Source organism: Triturus cristatus, chromosome 7 (assembly GCF_964204655.1).
Source record: "Triturus cristatus chromosome 7, aTriCri1.1, whole genome shotgun sequence".
In the NCBI taxonomy this organism is placed as follows: Eukaryota; Metazoa; Chordata; class Amphibia; order Caudata; family Salamandridae; genus Triturus; species Triturus cristatus.
The window spans coordinates 1457017399-1457036892 of record NC_140590.1 but is presented as its reverse complement, the minus strand read 5'-3'; the positions used below and the strand labels follow the sequence as shown (position 1 = coordinate 1457036892).

At 39.1% G+C, this 19494-nt stretch overlaps 1 protein-coding gene across 4 annotated transcripts in view; it reads right to left on the bottom strand.

Annotated features, from left to right (window-relative positions):
* Positions 1-19494, bottom strand: part of L3MBTL1 (L3MBTL histone methyl-lysine binding protein 1) — a 501211-nt gene that overhangs the window by 212576 nt on the left and 269141 nt on the right. For all 4 annotated transcript variants that reach the window (XM_085619211.1, XM_085619212.1, XM_085619213.1 and 1 more), the window contains 4 exons: positions 18608-18759; positions 10204-10280; positions 8788-8873; positions 2045-2155 (listed from right to left, as the gene is read on the bottom strand). In XM_085619211.1, coding sequence (XP_085475337.1) covers positions 2045-2155; positions 8788-8873; positions 10204-10280; positions 18608-18759 — 426 coding nt within the window. The remainder of the gene's footprint in view (positions 1-2044; positions 2156-8787; positions 8874-10203; positions 10281-18607; positions 18760-19494) is intronic.

The following is a 19494-nucleotide window of genomic DNA, read 5'->3' as shown; positions in this document are numbered from 1 at the left end:
AACTATAACTCGCGCGCCCGCAATGCACTGCTGATGACGTCACATATTACATCACTCATGACATGGTCAGTGAAATCACTCATGACATCACTGATGACAATCAGATTGGCTATGACCTAGTGATGCCAGTGTCAGTGTGTCAAATGTGAGAATTGTAGAACGTTTTAATATTCAAGAACCACTACTTTCACCAAACATGAATAAAGGGGAGTCCAGGTTGTATGAACTTATTTATGTGGGCAAGATTGGATTAAATCATTTTGAATTGTATCATCCATACTATTCAATGACAGATTACTACCAACTAGGGTGGGTAAGTGACCACATCTTTATCAGTCTTTCTAGTGTGTAGCTGGATAAATGCTAGAAGTAAGGAATTGCCTTTGGTTAATTAAATAATAAAACAAAACAGCTGGTAAAAGGTACTTCACTGCTCAGGCACATTGAAGGGTTCTATAAACTACTCCAAGTTGAAGAGAAAAACAGGTAAAACAAGAACAGTGTTCATATATGTCCACTAAGATGAACTTGTAAACTGTACTATACCTATCCAACAACATTCTGCTCTAGAAAGCACCTCCTAAGCCTCTCTCTATAAAAGACCAGAGTGAATACATAGAGTCAGTCTTCCATTTCCTTTATCTGTCATCTCAAATAAAATTGCTGCACTGGGTCATTTTCATACAAATATCCAGTGCGGTTTCCATGTGGAGCTCCTCCCCAGTAGAAATACAGAATCTGTGTAATTCTAGGTAATTGCTCCTCTCTGCCCTACACTTGAGTAACTTATGTATGAGAACCCTGGAAACCTTTTACAGGTCTCAGCTTTATATTTATACATGGATGCATATGACCTGTACCACCTCGTTTGGGACATGGATCAACATTGCGATTTGGCTCACAGCATGTCCAAAATTGGTCCTTCAATGAGCCAGAATGTCAGAAAGCCTAATCCCTATTTTACTGGTGAACTAGTCAGAGGCAGTATGGACTCCAGGCTTCTGTCCTGAATCAACTGGGTCTTGCCTCCACAGGTACCAATGGTGTGCAGAAAACAAAATGAGATGGGATACAATCTTTCCCTGTGCTATGAACAGGGGAGAGATTACCAAGAGCTGTTTTCAGCACTAACAAGTTCCTATGAAAAGCTGCTTTTTCTATCCTTTATTCACTATGTTTCTGTTGTGAATGTTTTCATGATTGTTACTTTTTCATGTCAAAGTGTTAATTTTGTTTTAGCAGGAGTTAAATATTGAAAAACTGCAAATCGTGTAGAAGGCAGAAGCTTGCATCCCCATAAAACTGAATAAAAACAATGACCCTATTGCCCGAGCTCTTCATCACTGCATTTGCTGGTTTTAGAGCAGTAAGTCAACTTTAATGCTTTCTGCATAACTCACAGACACCTTTAACCCCTTGTGTGCCCATGACGAGCTGGACTCGTCATGGGCCGCGGTTGCGCTGTGCCCATGACGAGTCCAGCTCGTCATGAACCCCGCCCGCTAATGCAACGCCCGGCACAGGGCGGGGAAAGGGCGTGGCACACAAGGGGTTAATGACCACAGAAAACAGTTTTGTATATAAAAAAGTGAATTCTACCAGCCAACGTTATTTTTCAAATCCTCCAAACAAATTTCAATTAATGTTGCAGGGATCTTCTAGAAGGTGGACAATGCTTCTTTAGCTATTAAGCACCAAACACATGAAATGTGCCCATTTAGACACTAGAAGTCAGGAAAATAAATTGTGCTTCTAGCGTACATTGACAACCAGACTGTTCTCAAACAGACAATGTATCTCAGCTTACCAGCTCACCAGTGCCGATGAGTATGAGTCTTAGGAATAAAAAGACATATCTACCCACATCAGACATTGAACAGTCACTTAACCTACCACACAAACATTCTTTATTGAGATCCATGCATATCATTTTCATCTGCTTGGTTCACAGTTTGTATTCTGATGTTGCTTAATCAATACATTCTAGCAATTTTAAACATGTTAAACCTAGAGCAAAAGTGACATAATTGAAATACAAACTCACTTTTATCCTGTAATCTTCTACATCCTCCACAGTGGCAGCTCGAATGAGAGCTGGATTCCGCCTGTCCACAGCCTCCAGCTTCATGTTTACCAAAAAGGCATGAGGGGACCTCTGGGGACAAAAAAAGATGAGTGATAAAATCAGCACAGCAGAAGAGTAAGGATGTAAAGCAGAAAGGTGGAAAAGAAGATGAGTGATGCAAATATAGGGGTTACTGGGCTGCCAAGATATGGTCAATCACAGGGAAAAATGGAGTGAAAAAAGAAGAATGAAGCACACAGAGGGAAAAGGTGCAAAAATGGTGTAGGATGGTAAAAATGAAGAAGAGAATGACAGACAACTAATGAAGAATTACGCCAAACATAAGCGAGAAAAAGCTGGCACACGGGAATAGATAAAAATAAGTGGCAGAATAGAGCAGACAGAGGAGGATAGAAAAAAACACAATGGGTAGGAGAAAAACAGAGCTACACAGCACAGAATACACAAACAACAGAATAATGACATGAAGCAAGGAGCAACGGTGGGGGATAAAATAACAAAAGCAGATTAAATAAAGCAAAGAAAGAGCCTTATAAACGTATAGTACTGAGCGCTTGAAACAGAAAGGAAAACTACCCAAATACAGAAAGGAATGAAGCATCAGATTAAATCTGAGCAAACAGAGGAGAATAGTTTAAAATTTAGATAAAATGCATAAAAATGAGAATGGCTCTTGGTATCTGGCAACTGAATTGAGGTGTCTGAAGACTCACTCCTGGTCTCACCCTACGGCATGGATACATGGTCTGCCAGACACTGTACTTGCTGCAGGGGCCAGTAGGTCTTCCTCTTTTAGTTGACCATTCTTTTTTTTTTAAGTTCAAAATGTTTTATTAAATTTTCCATAAGAATGAACAAATACAGACAATACAGAAAAAATTTATCACAAGCGAAAATACCTATATAAAATAAAACATTTCTAAAAGCAATTCTAAATACAATAGTTAAAGGTGTATATATAATCAATTAAAAGGAGGGAAGATAAACTAAAAAGAAGGGAAGGGAGGGAGCCATGAAAAATTGCAATGTCAACTTATTAGAAAAAGGAGCTACATTCATCATATAAGGCTTTAAGTAGAATAACTGTAAAACGGTGAATCAAGTATAAATATACAATTATAAAGATAAGTATACATCTATGGGTAACCAAAAAGAGTGAAACAAATTAGAATTGTGATTGATCCCTTTCAGGGATAATTGAGCACCTCTTCTTGTAAAAATGACCCATGACCACCAAGCATGAACCGATAAAGACGAAATATCCTTCCAGCAAAATGTAATGGACTTTAAAGCAGCTGATATTAGGAAGTTAAACAGTTTACCTTCTAATTCAGTTAAGTTATGCGTAAGACCAACAGATTTACATATTAATATTTTGTAAGAAATAACATCATGAATATGAAATATTTGTTGAATAATATCCCAAACATCAGACCAAAATTTAAAAATTAATGGACATTCAAAAAGCATATGTCGTAGTGATCCAGGGAGTAATTTACAATGCCAACAAATGTCGTCTTGCATCAGCTTAGCACGAAATAAACGCACTGGGGTCCATAAACAATTAAATAAAATATAAGAATTGGTTTGGTAAAGTGAAACAGGCAGCCATCCTGAAATACTATTAAGCCAAACAGTCATCCAAGTATCGTTGGACAAAGAAAGGGAAAGCTCATCATTCCAAAATGTTGAAATAATATTTAAATTGTTTCCTATAGAATTAGATAATTTTTTATATAAAATAGAGACAGTATGTGATGACGTAGAGATAGTTCGAATATACAGTGCTAAATCTGCTTTAACATTAAACGGAATACCATGAGGGAAGGAGTCTAAAATTGAATTACATAACGATTCATATTTAATAAAATCAGATTGAGGTAAACTAAATTTCATTTGTAAAGCTTCAAAAGAAATAAAAACATTGTCAAAATAGATATCTTTAAGATAAAAGATACCAGCTTTAATCCAAGCATTCCAAAAAGTAACATTTCTATTCAATTTAATCACATTACTATGCCACAATGACATATCTTCAGTATGAATCATAGGGATCAAAAAGATTGAATCCAGGTCATTAAAAATGAGTTTAGTGGATTTAATAATAACCGATTTATGCACATATATTGACCTATTGGACATTGTTAGCAAGGTGGTCAATGGAAAAGGATCCACAAGAGACTGCTCTATATGAAACCATGTAGGTTGGCTCTTTAAAGAGGAAGGAGGAAACCATATGGAACTTTGTTTCAGTATAAATGCTTTGTGATATAGAAAAAAGTCAGGCAAGCCAAATCCAGCATTGCATTTAGGTACTTTTAATTTTTTATAACCAATACGAGTTGATTTATTATTCCAGAGAAATTTGGAGAGAAGTCTATCAATGTTTTTATAGAATTGTAAAGGAAATTGAATAGGAATCATAGCAAGTGTATAACATTTTTTAGGAGCAATAGTCATTTTAATGGAGTCCATTCTACCCCACCAAGAGAGGTGAAGTGAAGACCATTTAGACGTTTTATCTTTGATATAATTCAGAATAAAATTACTATTTAATGTTAATGTTGCTTTTATGGAGGACGCAAATAGAATCCCAAGATATTTTAATTTATCTTTTTGCCACACAATATCAGCCATGGGTAACATATCAGGAGTACAAAAAATGTTTAAAGGGAAGAATTCAGTTTTATTAATATTAAGTTTATAACCAGAAACCATGGAATATTTTGTAATAATTTCTAATAGGGCAGGCATTGAGGATATAGGTTCACTAATAAATAACAGCACATCATCAGCATAGGCTAAAGTTTTGATATTAATCTCCTTAATCTGAATACCTTTGATATTAACACAATTTCTTATATGAGTAAGGAAAGGTTCAATTCCAATGAGAAATAAAAGTGGAGAGAGGGGACAACCTTGTCTTGTGCCTCTAAAAAGAGAAAACTGACTAGATACTTGGCCATTAATAAATAAACGAGCAGTAGGGGCATAATACAGAGCAGAAATCATGCGTATAAACGAAGTACCAAAATTAAATGATAATAAGGTTTGAAATAAAAATTGCCAATGGATTTTGTCGAAAGCTTTCTCTGCATCTAAAGCCAAAATTCCTGCGGGGGAACTTAAAGTGGAACTCTGTTCAATAATGTGTAATAAGGTTCTTGTGTTATTTGTAGAATATCTATTCTTCATAAAACCGGATTGATCAAGATGTATAATAGAATCCAATATAGGGGCCAGTCTAGAAGCAAGTATTTTAGCATACAATTTACAATCTTGATTAATTAAGGAAATAGGGCGATAATTTGAAACAAGAGTGGGGTCTTTATCTGGCTTAGGAAGTACAATAATTAAAGCATCAGTAAAGGAACCTGAGATCGTTCCTGAAGAACCAAAAAAAGTAAAAAGTTGAAATAAATAAGGCAAAAGTTGGGACTGGAACTCTTTATAAAACTCAGCTGGGATACCATCTGGGCCAGGGGATTTATTTTTTTTAATGGATTTAATAGCAGCTAAAATTTCCTCAGTAGTAATGGGTAAATCTAGCCCAAGCCTGTCCGAGTGTGAAATTTTGGGCAAATCACATGTATCTAAAAAAGAGTCCAGTATGGAAGGATCATGAAGATCAGGCTTATTATATAAAGTAGAGTAAAAATCCAAAAATTCCTTAACAATATCATTATGAGATATTGCAATTTTACCATTAGGGCCATGAATTGAGGTAATTTGCGTTCTATCTTTTTTTATACGTAAATAATTAGCTAAAAGCTTCCCAGATCTGTTGGCATTAAAACGGAACTTAGCCTTAGAATTAGAAATTTGGATGCCAGCTCTTGTACTAAGGATTGAGTTAAATTCATATCGAAGCTTTTGTAGCTTGACTTTAAATTGAGGATCATTTGATGAAATAAAAAGCCTTTCAAATTTCGCAATTTGTTTTTCCAAACACCTGATACATGCGTTAAATGTTTTATTTTCATAGGCCATAATTGAAATAGTTACACCCCTAATGTAAGCTTTAAAGGCGTCCCATCTATTGACCATAGAAGTGGAACCTTCAGGATTGAGTAAAAAATAGTCTTGAATAGCATTTAAGATTTTAGGCTTATTATGTTCATTAAGAACAATTCCAGTATTCATACACCATCTAGTTTGGTTTGCAAAAGTTGAAGATAAATTCAGAACAAAAGAAATCAAGGCATGATCTGAGATATCAATATTACCAATCTTAGGAGTCTTAACAGATTGGACTAGTTGTGTGGAGACTAAAAAATAATCAATTCTAGAATGCGAATTATGTGGATTAGAGAAAAATGTAAAACATTTTTCTGTGGGAAAGTGCAAACGCCAAATGTCAACTAACTTGGTGGTATGAATAAATGACTTAAAAGCATGAAAAACCTTAGGAGGGCGAAATTTAGTACTAGATATTCTATCCAATAATGGGTCAGCAATAACATTAAAGTCACCTCCAACAATTAAAGGAACTTTACCCAACTTTAGAACCTCAGTGGTAATATTAGACTAAAAAAGAGGGTCATCCGCAGTAGGTCCATAAACATTGAGCAAAAATATGACTGAATCATGAATTTTAATTTTAGCTATAATATATCTTCCATCTGCATCCGAAATTTTGCTTAAGACTTGGCAATGCAATCTTTTCGCAACAAAAATAGCCACCCCATTTTTTTTACCAATAGCAGGTGATGAAACAATAGTATCTACCCATTTCTTTTTCATATAATTTAAGATGTTGTCATCTATATGAGTCTCTTGAAGAAAACAAATATCTGCCTTACAACTACCTAAATAATCTAAGATTTTTGTACGCTTAACTGGATGACGTAAACCTTTGACATTTAATTAAACAACTTTAATATTGTGAATATCAGCCATAATGAAGAGAGAAAGAATAAAAAAAAAAGATCAAGAAGAGGAGAAAAAGAAAAGAAGGATAACAATAATGAGAGAAAATAGTAGCTCCAGAACAAGTAAAAGGAGGTGAAAAAATTTTAAAAAAGGAGAAAACGACAAACAGGGTACAAAAATATCAAAGATGAGACGCACATACGCTCAACAAGCATGACCGAACCGTTGGAGCCCAATGTAGTAATGACTCATTAACCTGTCAGAAAAAAGGAAAAAAAAAAAAACGTAAATTAGCTATAATCAAGTATTAGAGTCATGAGTATCCATGGATTGCTGTGAACGTTGATCCAAAAACTGACGCAATTCATCAGGACGTTGAAAAGATTTTGACAGATTGTCTTTCCAGATACGCATTGTTGAAGGGTCAAAAAGACCATATTTGAACCCAAGACTTCGCAGTTGAGGCCGAAGAGCAGAAAATTCCTTGCGGATTGAGACTGTTTCCTTGGCAAAGTCTTGATGAATAAAAATTTTATTCCCATTGACCATCAAGGAAGGAATCTCTCGTGCTGCCTTTCGAATCAAAACCAAATGATGATGCCTGAGGACTTTGAAAATCATTTGACGAGGTTTGGTATGTTGAGGATTGCGATGTGAAGGAATTCTATGGGCCTTGTCAATCTCAAATTTTTCTGGAAATTTAATTTGTAGAAGCCCAGGAATCAAATTTTCCAAATACAACCTACAGTTGCCACTCTCCACATCCTCAGGTAAATTAAAAATGAGTAAATTGTATTGTCTGTTACGATTTTCCATCTCTAGGAGTCGGGTAGACAAAGGAGATATTTTAGCTACAAGAGGAGTGAAAGTCTCAAGCTTAGCCTTATTATCGTGTATTTTAATTGCATTATCAGATATTTTCATTGACATACTCGCCATTTCCTTTCGAACATTTTTAATCTCTGAGGCAATAGAATCTGTGTTAACACGAAGCGCTTGAATTTCCTCCAAAATTAAGGATAATGAAGGTTCTGCTGACTCTACCGCCTTTGATTTAATTGGCGGAGGTGAAACCTGCTGCTTTCTTTTAGGATGAATATTTTTATTATCCATGTTGATTTAGTAGCAAAAGTAGGATAATAATAATAAAAATAAAATAAAATATCAAAATTGCAAAAATAACAGCAACAACGCAAGAAAATGAAGGAAAAAAATACTGCAGCAGTAAGAAAATCCTTATTAAAGCTGGTGCAGCAGCTATAACAGGCTATGGGAGTGGCTAGGCCCAAGCCAGGCCCTTTCCTGAATGCTTGCTCCGCCCCCTGACAGACAAAGCTGGGAATACCTGAAGGGAGAGCTGGAAGCAGAGGCTGGACACTGGAAAACGCCTCAAACACCGTCCAAATTCAAAGAAAATCTCAGCAATCGACAGGTAAGCTGATCAGCATTCAAGCGACCTCATTTGCGCTATAAAACTGACAGGAATCGTCGTTATTAACGAAAAACGGGCGAAAAAACGCTGGAGCTCACTACACGGCGGCCATCTTGCGCGTCTCCTTAGTTGACCATTCTATCATTACTTGAATTATAATCATTGGTGCAAAATAATCAACTCCGTCTATGGGGAAATATTTCAAAATCCTTCCACTTTGATGCGATGGCATGACCAGTGGGGAAATAAACAACAGAAGAAAAAGACATTCCATGTGTCTATCGAAGGGAATAGAATAAAGTGGAGAAGCCAAGCTTATTTTTATGGAATAAGAACAGAAACTGTAAGAAAGACTCCGTGGTTAGGCAGTAATGGAAAAATGTATCTCAGATCTCACCACTTTGAAGAAACATGATGGAACAGCAATGGCACCAGTTTCAGATAAATACTTTTCCCAGCAAAAGCTGTCTGGATCTGGATAATCTATTAAAATAAAATAAGGTGATGTTTGTTAAAAAAGAAGGGATGAGCAAAACTTGTTCATGACAGGTCAGTGGGATAACAAACATATGTCCATGCCATACATGTCCCTGAGCATGGATAACGATAGTGTGGCTGGAGAAAAAAAAAAAAAAAAAAAAGTTACACCTATCCCTAGAGCTCATGTTGAATTTTTTGGGCCAACTCCTATGCAATGTGTTATGCCAAGAAAAAAAAACTCTTTAACACCTACCTTATGGTATGCACTTTCAACAAGCTGCTTCAGATACTGTCCCTGGATACAATCTTTAAATTAGGCACTGCATTTTACAGTCACAAACATTATGGGATTCCCCATCGTCTCAGGGGTACTTTGTTGGCCAAAAAATAGCTAATAGCACAGGGGAACTGAACACAAAAAACTCTCAGATTGCATTGTGTGGAGCTTCTCTGAAAAAAAAAGTATCAAGACCTTCCATACCTCCGGTTAGAGGATAACTGGTTGTTCCCTTTCACTCACGTGTTTTGATAATCTGAGCTACAGAGGTCTCTGCAGAGTCTGAGAGTGGTCACTGCATTGACCTGATTGGTTAAAAATAGGGAGCTTTTAAATTAACTCAATGTCCTATTAAATCAACACTGTTCTTGGGCATAATGCTATTTTAACAATTGCTATTTTAGACTGCCCAGGATTCCCAGCCCTACAACAGGGGAGCAATCCGAGCCGGTGAATCTATGAAAGAACTAATGCTGGAGATCTGCTTGATTCCCATTAGAGAATGGGCAGTACAATCCCACTGAGGAGTGGAGAAGGGTGCATTGCTTTGCTGGTGCACTTCCCCCCCCTTGTGGGGAATTTCAGGAAGGTTGTAAAAGAGATTCCATTGCTCTCTCAGGGGATATCATCTGTCATGGCACAATTAAACTGGTGGAGTGAGGGTTGATACCACTCATGAACAGACCTTTTCCTGGTCTTAGTGTAAGTAGTCTCTGAAAGATGCACTGGCATGTTTTCATATCTAGGCAGGCGAGGATGTGTCCTCTGGAATGACATCAACATTGAGGAGAGGCCTTGGAAAGTGGAAGAGTGATACATGCTGTCAAGTTCTGCAAACCACAATGAGCTGTTCTGGTACTTTAATGGAACACTGATTGAATTCATAACACCCACAACACCCTATTCACAGCCAGGTGCACAGAGAAAGCGATAATCCTGTGTAAATTCCTCACTGCCTGCCAATAGTAAGTAATAGTAAATAGTACATGTTACTCTTATGTATCAGGAGGGTTGTAAACTGTAAGATTTGCTATGTTATAATGTTCCCATACTCACCCTGAGGAGGAGTGAGAGGTTTACCATGCTCCTGACACCAACCAACAGGATGAATGTATGGACTGCTCGGATCACACCTGGAGGTGAATAGAGAAAGCAGATATATACCACTTTAGTTTAATTAATTCTACTCAACTATTTTTAATTATGCAACTTCTGAAATACCACCAGCAGCAGGCATCTAAACTACAAAATCACATAAATGTGCACATAGTATGGCATTTCTTTTCTTCTTCTTCTTCATTATGCATCTCTATATGAGCTCCATAACATCTTTTACCTTTTTTTTTGTCCTTTTTTAAATAATATTTTTATTTTATAAATACATAAAACAGAAGATGGAAACAAAAAAAAGCAGAAAGCCGCTTAAGTCTGTATAAAACACAAATAATAATAACACCTATGTTTCCATAAATATGGATAATGAAATACAGAGAGCTAAAACAACTAACATAGATCGGAAAACGTATTCATAAGAAGAGAAAAACATATTATTAAATTTGGATAATTAATCATGATAAACAAATTACTCCTCCTGAGTTAATACGTTAGCCCAGCCTTTTAATGGACTCCAAATCTTCAGCCCTTTACTTCTACCTTTTTTGCCTGTTTGTTCGTAGAGTGCTTTTTCCAAATTAAATATGTGTAACAGCCGACCTTTCCATTACTGAAAAGTTGGGGGGGAGGAACCTAACCAGGCTGAGGCAGCACATAATCTGAAAACTGACAATGCAATAAATAAGAGCTCGCTGTCAGGGCCGTCTTGTGCAGTTACCCCTAGTAACATATGCTGAGCAGAAAGTGGCACCTCTTCTTTTAACACATACTGCAGAAAGCCTGATATTTCTCTCCTTATTAATTCTAAGCTGGGGCACGTAGAGAAGATATGAATCACATCCGCACAATATACCTTACACCTAAAGCATTGGGTCCCCTCCGTTCCGCCCCACTTAACAATTTTTGTAGGCGTAATATACAAATCAAAAAGAGTCTTAAAATGTTGTGCCCGCAAATTTGCAGAACATAATACAAGTTTACCCATCTCTATTGACTTCATAAAACAAGAATCGGCGACATCTAACCTAGTCTGCCATTTCAGCACATGCTTTTCAAGGTCGTCAGTAACAACATCCAACAGTGAACTATACAATAACGATTATCAAAAGCCGGTTGTACTAATTAAAGCTTCCATCAACGGAACCAATGCAAAACCTGCTGCCCCACCAGCCTTTCTAAATAGAAAATCCCTTATTTGTAGGAACTTAAAAAAATCCCGATGCCCAATATTAAATCTGGCCCTAACTACATCAAATGAGGCAATGTGATCCCCCATCAAAAGATCGCCTATCCTATAGACGTCTGCTTTCTCCCACCTTACCAAACACTCATCTGACAAAGCCTCAGGTAGCTGATCATTGTCGATCAATGTTGTATATCTACTATATCTGCCAAGCCCAAGTTTTTTCCTAATCACCGACCAATTTCGGAATGCTGCTAATTAAGTCTTTAAACAAGTCTTTTTAAAATAATTTGGTTAATATATTTTTAGTAGACAGCCATTGGCCCGTGAGAAAAATCAAATTCTCGAATATTGATGGAACATAGTTAGGTCACTTGCTTCCTTTTTCCTAATGCCAAAAAGAGGCCAATAATATTTTAAAGCAGCTGCTAGATAATATAATTTAAAGTTAGGTAGTCCAAGGCCCCCCCTTTCCCTCGGAAGAGATAAAAATGTATTAGATCTACGATCTAGTAGCCTCCCTCTCGATCTGCCTAAGCCAGTCATTGTGTATTTCAAGAGGAATTGTGCGAAATATATATAATAGTTTAGGCAAAATCGTCATTTTAATCAGATTACATCTACCAATTATAGACAATTTTAGGTTGTCCCATCGCCACGTGTCATTCTTGATTTTACCCATTATGGGGGTGAGATTTATGTCTACGATATATTCCACCTTTGCCCTTACACGTATGCCTAAATATATAGCTTCCTCCACAATCCTACTGTCAGCGGCAGAGGTATGAATGTTTACTAAGATCTGGGTTTTGGCTCTATTCAACAGATAACCTGAATGTGTACCAAAGCGCTCAGACAATATTTCAACTTCGGCCATCGCTCCATCAGGATCAGAGGTAATGATCGCAACATCATCGGCATAAGCCAACAATTTTGTGTCCCAGCCCTGTAGCCAAATTGGCAAAATATTCGGGGAAGCCTCAAGACGCCGAAGAAAGGGATCTATATATAGAGCAAACAGAAGGGGGAAGAGGGGCATCCCTGTCTAGTTCCCCTACCTATTGAAAACGCCCCAGACTCTCCTCCCATGATCTGTAAATAGGCTGTAGGTATGGCGTATAAAACCTGCATGGCTCTGATAAACCCTGCTCCTAGACCATTAGCTTCCAAACACCTCCATAGATAGCTCCATCACACTCGGTCTAAAGCCTCCTCGGCATCTAAAAAGGGCCATAGGTATCCGTAGAACTTCCGAGGCATCAAATAGTGAAATAAGCTGTCTGACGTGGTCATCCGTCCCCCTCCCCTGAATAAAGCCACATTGCCAGACTGTTACTAACTGCTGCATAACCTTACTAAGGCGAGAAGCAAATATCTTTGAGTACAGCTTAGTATCGGTATTTAGTAGCGTTATTAGTCTATAGGAACCCATATTCAAAGGGTCCTTACCTTTCTTTAAAGAAATAATAATGTTGGCGGTCCCCTATGAAGCCGGTGATGCGGCCCCATTTCTAACCTCCATAAACCTCCATAAACAATCCCAAGATTTCCTGGCCGATCTCGTTAGTAAAAGTTTTATTACATTCTAGTGTTATGAAATCCGTACCAGTGGCCTTACGTGATGGAAGAGCTTGAGGAGCCGAATAAAGCTCCTCCTGAGAAATTTGAACCCCCAAATTAAAGCCTCCTCCTGTGACACCCTCACATTTGAAACATACTCATACTCATGCAGTACTTCACTTCCTTCAGGTGGGGCTGCAGCTGCGTATAATACCTCATAATACTCCTTAAAGCATCCTTAATCTCAGCCGCGTCCGACACTATAATTCCCTGCCTATTCTTTATCTGCTTTATATGTTCTGACGCTACCTGTTGCCTCGCCCTAACTGCTAATAATCGGCCAACTGTCTCACTATATTCATAGCATTGTTGTTGCTTGGCAAGATACTTGCCGGCTGTTTTTTCCATATTAAAATCATTCAGAGCGGCTTTAGTAACCATGATTAGATCAATAGTTATGGAGGGATACCCACCATTATTTAACACATAGATTAATTTGGTCTCCAGAAGAGCTAGTTTCTGATAATAGCTCTTAATTGGTTCTGCACTTTTGTTTTGTTTAGTCAGGCTATATTGCAGGGTCTCACCGCTCACTGATGCTTTAAGATCATTCCAGGGGGTGCACTGCCCTTGTTATAACTAAAGAATTCACTAATCCAGCCCCTCATATAATTAACATACACCTGATCGGAGAGAAGTGCTCTTTCAAAAGTCCATTTATTATGTTCCCTCCTTACTCCTAACAACGGAAATTCAAAAACTAGGGGATTATGATCCAACATTACTCTAGGAAATAACTCCACTCGAGCATCCTTCAAAAGGGGTGGTGAGACAAAAAATAATCAAGCCTAGCAAATTTGAGATGAGGAGAGGAGTAGTAAGTATATCCTGGCTCCCTGCCCATCAGGCTAGGCCACGCATCAATCAAACCAACATCCTTAAGCAAACTTTTCATGCCCTAGACGATTGAGGTTTACGGGTCTTATTTGATACCCCTTCTTTCTCCGACACTCCTCTGGATCCATTAATATTTAAATCCCCACAAACTAGATAAAGTGTGGGCCAAGAAGGTAGCTAAAAAATTCAATACCACAGGATCATCCAAGACAGGGGCATATATTGAGCATAAAGTAAATATACCATCCCCTCCTCTAACTTCCATAATTATCCATCTGCCATGTTTATCAACAACCTTTCTCTCACATGTTATAACTTTACTTTTCATCAAAATTGCCACCCCTTAGTCCTTATGTCTTGCGTAGTGTATTCAAGTAACTTAAAACCTAAAGTAGTTTATAATCCTTGCAGGCTATAAGAGTCTCTTGAAGACACAGCAGATCTACTAGTAAAACTTTCAGGTCCTCTTGGATCCTTTTTCTTTTAGCCCGTTGTTAAGGCCACAGATATTTATAGTAGCAATACGTAGCTTAGCCATCATACTTTAAATCACCATTCCTCCTCACATTTCTTCTCTTCATATTATTATAGGTCCCATCTACAAAAGCTCTCTGTCAAAATTTTATAGAAGCATTGTTTTTCAAATTTTACAGTTTTTACTAATGCCCAGAAAACAAGAAAATAACACATAGCATTCTTTAGCTGCAATTTACTTTCAGCTTTAACACCCTAAAAACTCACACCCCAGGAACCCACCCAACCCCCTCCGCCCGCTCTCCCTCCCCCTCCCCCATCCTGTGAAAGCAGCCAGACCTCCCAGGTCTGTATGATAGAGAAAGCACACAGCGCCACGGCACCTCCCCCAGACTCCTTCACAGCATACCCCTTTATTATATTGTCTACCCCTCCAAAAAAGAGCCCTACACAAAAACCTGCCTACAAAAAGATCCTTAATATAGATAGTATAACATCTGTATTTTCAACTCTCAGAAGACTCAGCCAGCCCGGCTTAGTAGACGCTTTATACTTTTCTCTTCTCCTCCTGAGCTTGTTCAAGATAACCTCTAGCCTGAATCTCCGAGGTAAAGAATTTTACAGACTCTTTCACAATCATTTTTAGCCTCGCCAGAGCCAGTAAAAACGCCTCAAAGCCAGCATCTTGATACAGCTTAATTAACTGTCGCAATCGCCATCTGCACTCCACTGTTATGTGGCAGAATTAGGGCGTACGAAAAAAGAAGCATCCTTAAACTGCCTTCAAGCCTCCGGACGGGCTTTCTCAAAAATAGCCTGCCTAAGTGAGAAATTACCGAAGAAAACCAAAATTAGAAAGCGCGGCTGGGAGAAAGCAAGATGGAGGCAGCGTAGAGCTCCACGGCAGAGCCTCTACCCTTGACTCCCCGTAAAAAAAATGCTTTGAAGGAAACTCTATTAACTTACGGACCAGCTTGCGGGCTGATGAGAATGAAGGGTGTTTGTCCACCGTGAGGCCTCTCTTTGCTGTTGGCGCCCCTGTAGCCAATGTGTCCTGCCTTCAAGCGGAATCGCGGACCCGCATAGCGGCTTCGGGGACGCGCTGTATTCTCCCGAAGGTGTGTGCAGTGCGGTGTAAGACGGCTGCAAGGAATCTTCCGCCCAGGCGGTTAATCGAATCGCTGCACTGCTCTTTGCGTGTGTGGGCTGGTTTGGTATCGGCTGCCAGCGGGGGAGTTGTCTGGAGAGTGCGTGGTGTGCTCTTCAGCTGGTCTTCATCGGTAGCCAGCAGGAAAATGCCACCTAAATCTACGAGGCAGCAGAAGAAGACGGCGGGGAACAACTTCAATCAGCCACGGGAGCTGAGCCAAGAACTCTCTCCTGCGAACACGGAGTTGTGTGCAGGTAAGCCCCAAGAGACCAGTACTTTGAATAAACAGCAAGACAATACGGGGTGGTGAAGCAGAGGAACCTTCAAGAAAAAGGTCATGCTGGGGGCAAGAAAGGCACTGTAACAAAGGCTTTAGAAGAAGCAGGGGCAGCGTCTGATGGGGGCAATACAAATGTCACTCCAACATTTCCTCAGCCGGCCATAACGGCATTCTTCAAAACCAGAGATGGACCTGGGGACTAGGATCAGGTCACTGCACAGGTTAAAGAAGGGAATAAGACTGAGGAAATAATTTCTAATGCTGGCTCAGAGGGCGATTCCCAGATTAATAGGGAGGCTCAGATGGAACAGGTGATACAGGTGGATGATGAAATAACACATTACCAGATGGTGGAGGTTGCTGTCTTAGGACATAAAATACTAGACTCAATGCCAATATCATTACATGCCAAGGTATTACACACTCAACTCCATGACGAAATGTTAGTTGATAGCCCACCTGGGGGTGCAGTTTGTATTATCAACGCTGATAGGCTTTTGCCAGCCGATGCTATCTCTGATGGGCCGGATACATTTTACTCTTTGACAGAAGACTCTCACTCTGGGACTTCCGACTCCGATTTAGCAAATAGCTCAGATCATATTGCCACCACTTCAGGCTCAAGCACATTGGAAGCTCCGGAAACCGCTGGTAAGCATCAAAAATCTCGTAAAGCTTCTAAAGGCTTTAAAGGGCATAGGGAGGTACGGAAAAAGAAAGGTAGCGGTACCTCTGGCCTGAAGTGGGACTATTCGGATACAAGGATTATCGGCCCCCTTGAGTTAGCCTCAGCCCCAGCGGGCATTCCTTTTTCCGAACACCAGGGGGAATCTGCAACAAATGCAAATTCGGTGGCGAGTCTGATTCTCGAGACTATTAAAGAAATTCTGTGAAAGACTAGACACAATGGAAGCAAGAACTGTAGCGTTGGAAAAGGATTTGGATGCTGTGAGAGAGCAAACAAAGACGCACAAAGCTCAACTGTCTGTCGTGATGTGGAAACTGAAAGATTTAGAAAATCATCAGAGAAGAAAAAATCTTTGAGTCCTTGGGATTAAGGAAGGCTTGGAAGGGGATGACATTTGGGCTTTATGTGAGATCTTTTTAAGGAGTCCTTTCCGGAGCTTATTGGGTGGGATTGGGACCGAGAGATTCAGAGGGTCCACAGGTTTCCTTTTGTCCACCACCAAGCCCCTAACAGAGATGCTAATCAGCCGAGGGCAATTTTGGTTTAACATTTTTTACCTTTCACTGTAAATGGCTTGATATCACTGACGCAAACCTAGGTCTGCTGAAGTTACAGAAAACATGCCCTTTACAAATGGTCAGTAGGTTTAATATTACTATTGATAGCATAGTGGAAAATTGATTCATAGGATAAACCCTAGGTGTGAGAGAATATATGCAGCCTTAACGCGTAATGATGTGTAAGAACCTGAATGTGAATGTCTGTTTCACATGATTTACAAAGGAGGTATTTGCATTGCATGTATAAATCTGGTATGGGCATCTCCATCTTGCTGTAGAAATTTGACCTGTCTTGGGTGTTCATGCTCCAGAGGTAAAAAAAGACTTTTGAAGGACATGGGAGCGTAAAGTGGATGTATGTGTTTGGGTAGGAATCTAGGAATCAGGATTTGACTTCAACTGTGTTTGTCTGTCTTTAGGCAACACAAAAATCATATGAGATCTATGCATCTGCTGTTGGGATCCCAGAATGTGATTTCTGGCGTGTATATGGAATTTACTTGCACATGCATGAAGGATGGCTTTTGCGATTCCTTAATTGCGATTAATAAGGAATCTCAATCAAGGAAACGCAAAAGCCTATGCATGTAGGAATTGCTAAAAAAATAGAGATTCCTACACATTCCTTAATTACGACTCGCAAATTGCGAGTCACAATTAAGGAATTGCTTCCAATTCATTCCTATGGGCCTACAGGCCCATAGGAATGAATGGGAATTGCATGCGCAATTTGCGAGTCACAATTAAGGAATGTGTAGGAATCGCAGCCCTATAATTGTGATGTGCACCCATGTTGCGCACACACATGCCCCAAGGGCATTTGTGTGTGTAACATGGGACTTTGAAAAATGCACTTTGGTGCACTTTTCAAAGAAATAGCATTTTACCATCACCTTTAATTTGACGGTAAATTGCGAAATCGCAATTTTTCAAACTTTATTGCATTGCATTCAAGGAATCACAAATAGCGATTCCTTAAGTGCAATCGCAATTAAAGTAATTGCAATTTTGCGATTACTTAAATTGCGATTTTTGCATTTCTGAGAATCTGCCTGTTTGCAACCGGTCCTATCCTTTGATGCATGTGGGCCTTAGTGTATATGCTTGTTTTTGTCTGCTCTCAATCGTCTGGAAACTGTGTATGAAAGCACTGTGAATTAAAATATTTGCATAGGTAGCTCTGAGATTTAGAGAAGGTAATAAATCTGCCAATATAATTACCCATTCTAGTTCTCTTTCTTGGGTGAGGTTTCTGGTGTTTTCCATCACAGACTCGTTCAGAAGGACTGATAAAAATATGTTTTTCCACTAGAGCAATAATCATTCACCCCATAATGGCACCAAAGGATTGGCTGTTTAATACTATCAATATTTTCCAAGCCAGTGTAAATATTTGAAAACTCATGTCCTGTTCCTAGAAACGACTTTTGCTTCCACACCTTAATGGTCTTCTTACCCAGTAGGTAGGATGTGGTGTCCCAGAGCATTGCTTGTGGTGGGGTGGGACCAGCATACCCGGACTGGTGCAGCCAGTTGGTATTTAAACTCTGCTTACCAGTAGTCGTAGGTATCATCCCAGTTGTCAAAGTGCACTAAAAATCGATTGTCAACAACATCCGTCACTGTGGCAACACATATTAGGGATGGATTCATCCGGTCCACAGCTTCCAGTTTCATCCCAACTTGGAATCCCACAGGTGAGCTATTCTGCAAACAGAGAAAAAAAGAGAATTAGAGGAAAGTTAAATGGCAGGTTAATAGAAGTTTTGAAGAAAATGTTACCTTTGGTAATGATCTTTCTGGTGGAGCCACTATTTACCTGCATATTCCTCGCCTGTTGAATATCCCAATTCATCAGACTAGATCCAGAAACATTTCATAGCTCTCCTGCACTATTAAAGGGGGCTGGCTTAATCTCCACCCTGGAAGCAATGCCATGGTTTAATCACTGGATCCATACAGAGCCCACCCCAGTTGGCCACGTCAGTTCTCATCTGTTTTTTCCTTGCCCTTGTGGGGTGCAGTATCAGCAATCTAAACTGAAACCTTCTTAGTGTGACCTATGACCATCTTTTTAAAAGGGGAAGTGTTAGGATCGGTAAGGAATCTGCAGCAAGAGTATTGACCTGAAAGATCCTTATCAAATGTAAGTAACTTATCCTTCTGATGGAAACTTCTACATGCATATTCTTAACCCGTTAAATAGATTCCAAAAAGTTACCTCACCAGGTGAAGGGTACGAAGGAGTGATCAAACAGAGAAATCCTGGAGCACCAAGCATGCAAAATGGCCATCCCTTCTTACCTAAGAATCCAGATACTAATGTTTGACGAAGGTATGAATGGGAGCCCATGTTACTGCCTGATAGATCTCAGCCAAATAAACACCCAGGTCAGTGTTGAAGTGAAAGATTTTTCCCTGATGACTGGGTTTGTACTCTCT